The sequence below is a fragment of the Frankliniella occidentalis genome, unplaced genomic scaffold (genome assembly GCF_000697945.3).
Source record: "Frankliniella occidentalis isolate FOCC.00 unplaced genomic scaffold, Focc_3.1 Scaffold2890, whole genome shotgun sequence".
In the NCBI taxonomy this organism is placed as follows: Eukaryota; Metazoa; Arthropoda; class Insecta; order Thysanoptera; family Thripidae; genus Frankliniella; species Frankliniella occidentalis.
This window is the reverse complement of record NW_026269962.1, coordinates 1-1,497: the sequence shown is the minus strand read 5'-3', so window position 1 is coordinate 1,497 and position 1,497 is coordinate 1. Positions and strand designations below refer to the sequence as shown.

At 62.8% G+C, this 1,497-nt stretch overlaps 2 protein-coding genes across 2 annotated transcripts in view; both read right to left on the bottom strand.

The window, feature by feature from the left end:
* Positions 1–453, bottom strand: part of LOC113202967 (testis-specific serine/threonine-protein kinase 3-like) — a 2,851-nt gene extending 2,398 nt beyond the window's left edge. Inside the window, exon 1 of the mRNA XM_052276419.1 lies at positions 8–453. Within this exon, the coding sequence (XP_052132379.1) occupies positions 8–361 (354 nt within the window). The 5' untranslated portion in view covers positions 362–453. The remainder of the gene's footprint in view (positions 1–7) is intronic.
* Positions 454–574: 121 nt separating this feature from the next.
* On the bottom strand, positions 575–1,494 carry LOC113202968 (testis-specific serine/threonine-protein kinase 1-like; the record flags this gene model as incomplete). Its single annotated transcript, XM_052276418.1, has 1 exon — positions 575–1,494. A coding segment is annotated over one exon (516 nt), but the record flags the coding sequence as incomplete, so codon positions are not given.
* Positions 1,495–1,497: the final 3 nt, after the last annotated feature.

The window sequence follows — 1,497 nt, the reverse complement described above, 5'->3', positions numbered from 1 at the left end:
TGAAGACGCGCGGCCCGCGCTGCAGGATGCTGTGCACCTGGATGATGTGCGGGTTCTCGATCTTGGTGAGGATCTCGAGCTCGCGCGGGAAGAACCTGTCGAGGAAGTCAAACGGCGCCCTGTCCTTGTCGAAGATCTTGCAGGCGAGCCTCATCTTGCGGTTGGCGGCGGCGTCCACGTACTCTGCGACGTGCACCGTGGCGTACGTCCCCTGGCCGACCTTCTTGCCGATGATGTACCCGCGCTGCTCCAGCGCGCTCACCTCCGAGTTGCGAGGGCTGAGAGGGTGCGCGTCGGCGCCCCCCCAGGGACTGCAGCCCGGGCTGGGCGCGGGGGCCGCGGGGGGCGTGTACGTCGTCATGCTGGCGGTGGGTGGCCGTCATGCCCGCTCTCTCGGATGGGGGGTCGCGCCCGCATGCGTGCCCCCGCAGGGGCCGCAGCCACCAGGATCCACGGAATCTGCAGAGAGAAAGAGAAAGGAACAGGGTTACCCACGGTCCGTGCTTGAAGGGCACGTGGCAGTGCTGCACGTTGCCAAGCACGAAACATGCCAAACGCAGAACCCAATTCCTTGCTCTTTCTCGCCTGGCCTAGTAACGCCTATCCCACTTCCCGGAGTGGGTTCTCCGTTCCGAATTCGACATTGCCGTAACTTGCGAAAGCGCGCTGTCCCTCTTATGTAGGTTACGGTATAGCCTCTGATGTGTTGGATAAACCGAGACTCTCGTCGATTTTACGCGAATTAAACGAAATTGACAAGGCAAGGTGGCAATGTCGGGATTAAGTACTGAGCGTAGTTTGGGTTGCACCTGGCATGTGTCTGGTGTGCAATTAAAACCAACATGTGGGGGAAGTATAATCTTTGTTAGGCATGACTCAGATTATTATTTTGCGGTTCAAACAGGTCTTTTTTTTTCTTTTTTTATGTTGGGGCTGGTCACGGGGGGGAGGGCCTGCGGGTGGTCTTCACGCCGGGCGCTACTCCGCCGGCTGGTTGACGGGCGTGGCGCCGGCTGACTTGCTGACGGCGGACTTGCGGTGCTTGGACGCCGAGTGGGTCTCCGGCTGGTCGGGGCGCTCGCTGTTCTTGGCCGGGTCGCTGCTCTTGGAGGCGCCGGACGGCACGGACGTCCCCGTCGCGAGCGGTCGGGCCGGCGGCGGGGGCGGCAGGCTGGGGCTGGAGGCGTGCGCCGCCGCGGGGGTGGTCAGCTTGGCGGCAGAGGGCGGCTTCTCTCTGCGCGACCGCACCCAGTCCAGGGCCATGGCCCGCTCCAGGGTCAGTCGCTGGGTGATGTCCGGCTCGAGCAGGTGGCGAACGATGCCTTTGGCCATGTTGGACACCGAGTCCCGGACGTGCGAGCGGAAAGACCAGTTGCGGTTGAGCTGGTCCTTGAGAAGCTTGCGCAGGTTGGTGTCGTCGAAGGGCATGCTGGCGTTGAGCATGATGAAGAGGATGATGCCCAGGGACCAGACGTCGGCCAGCTTGGGGTTGTAGGG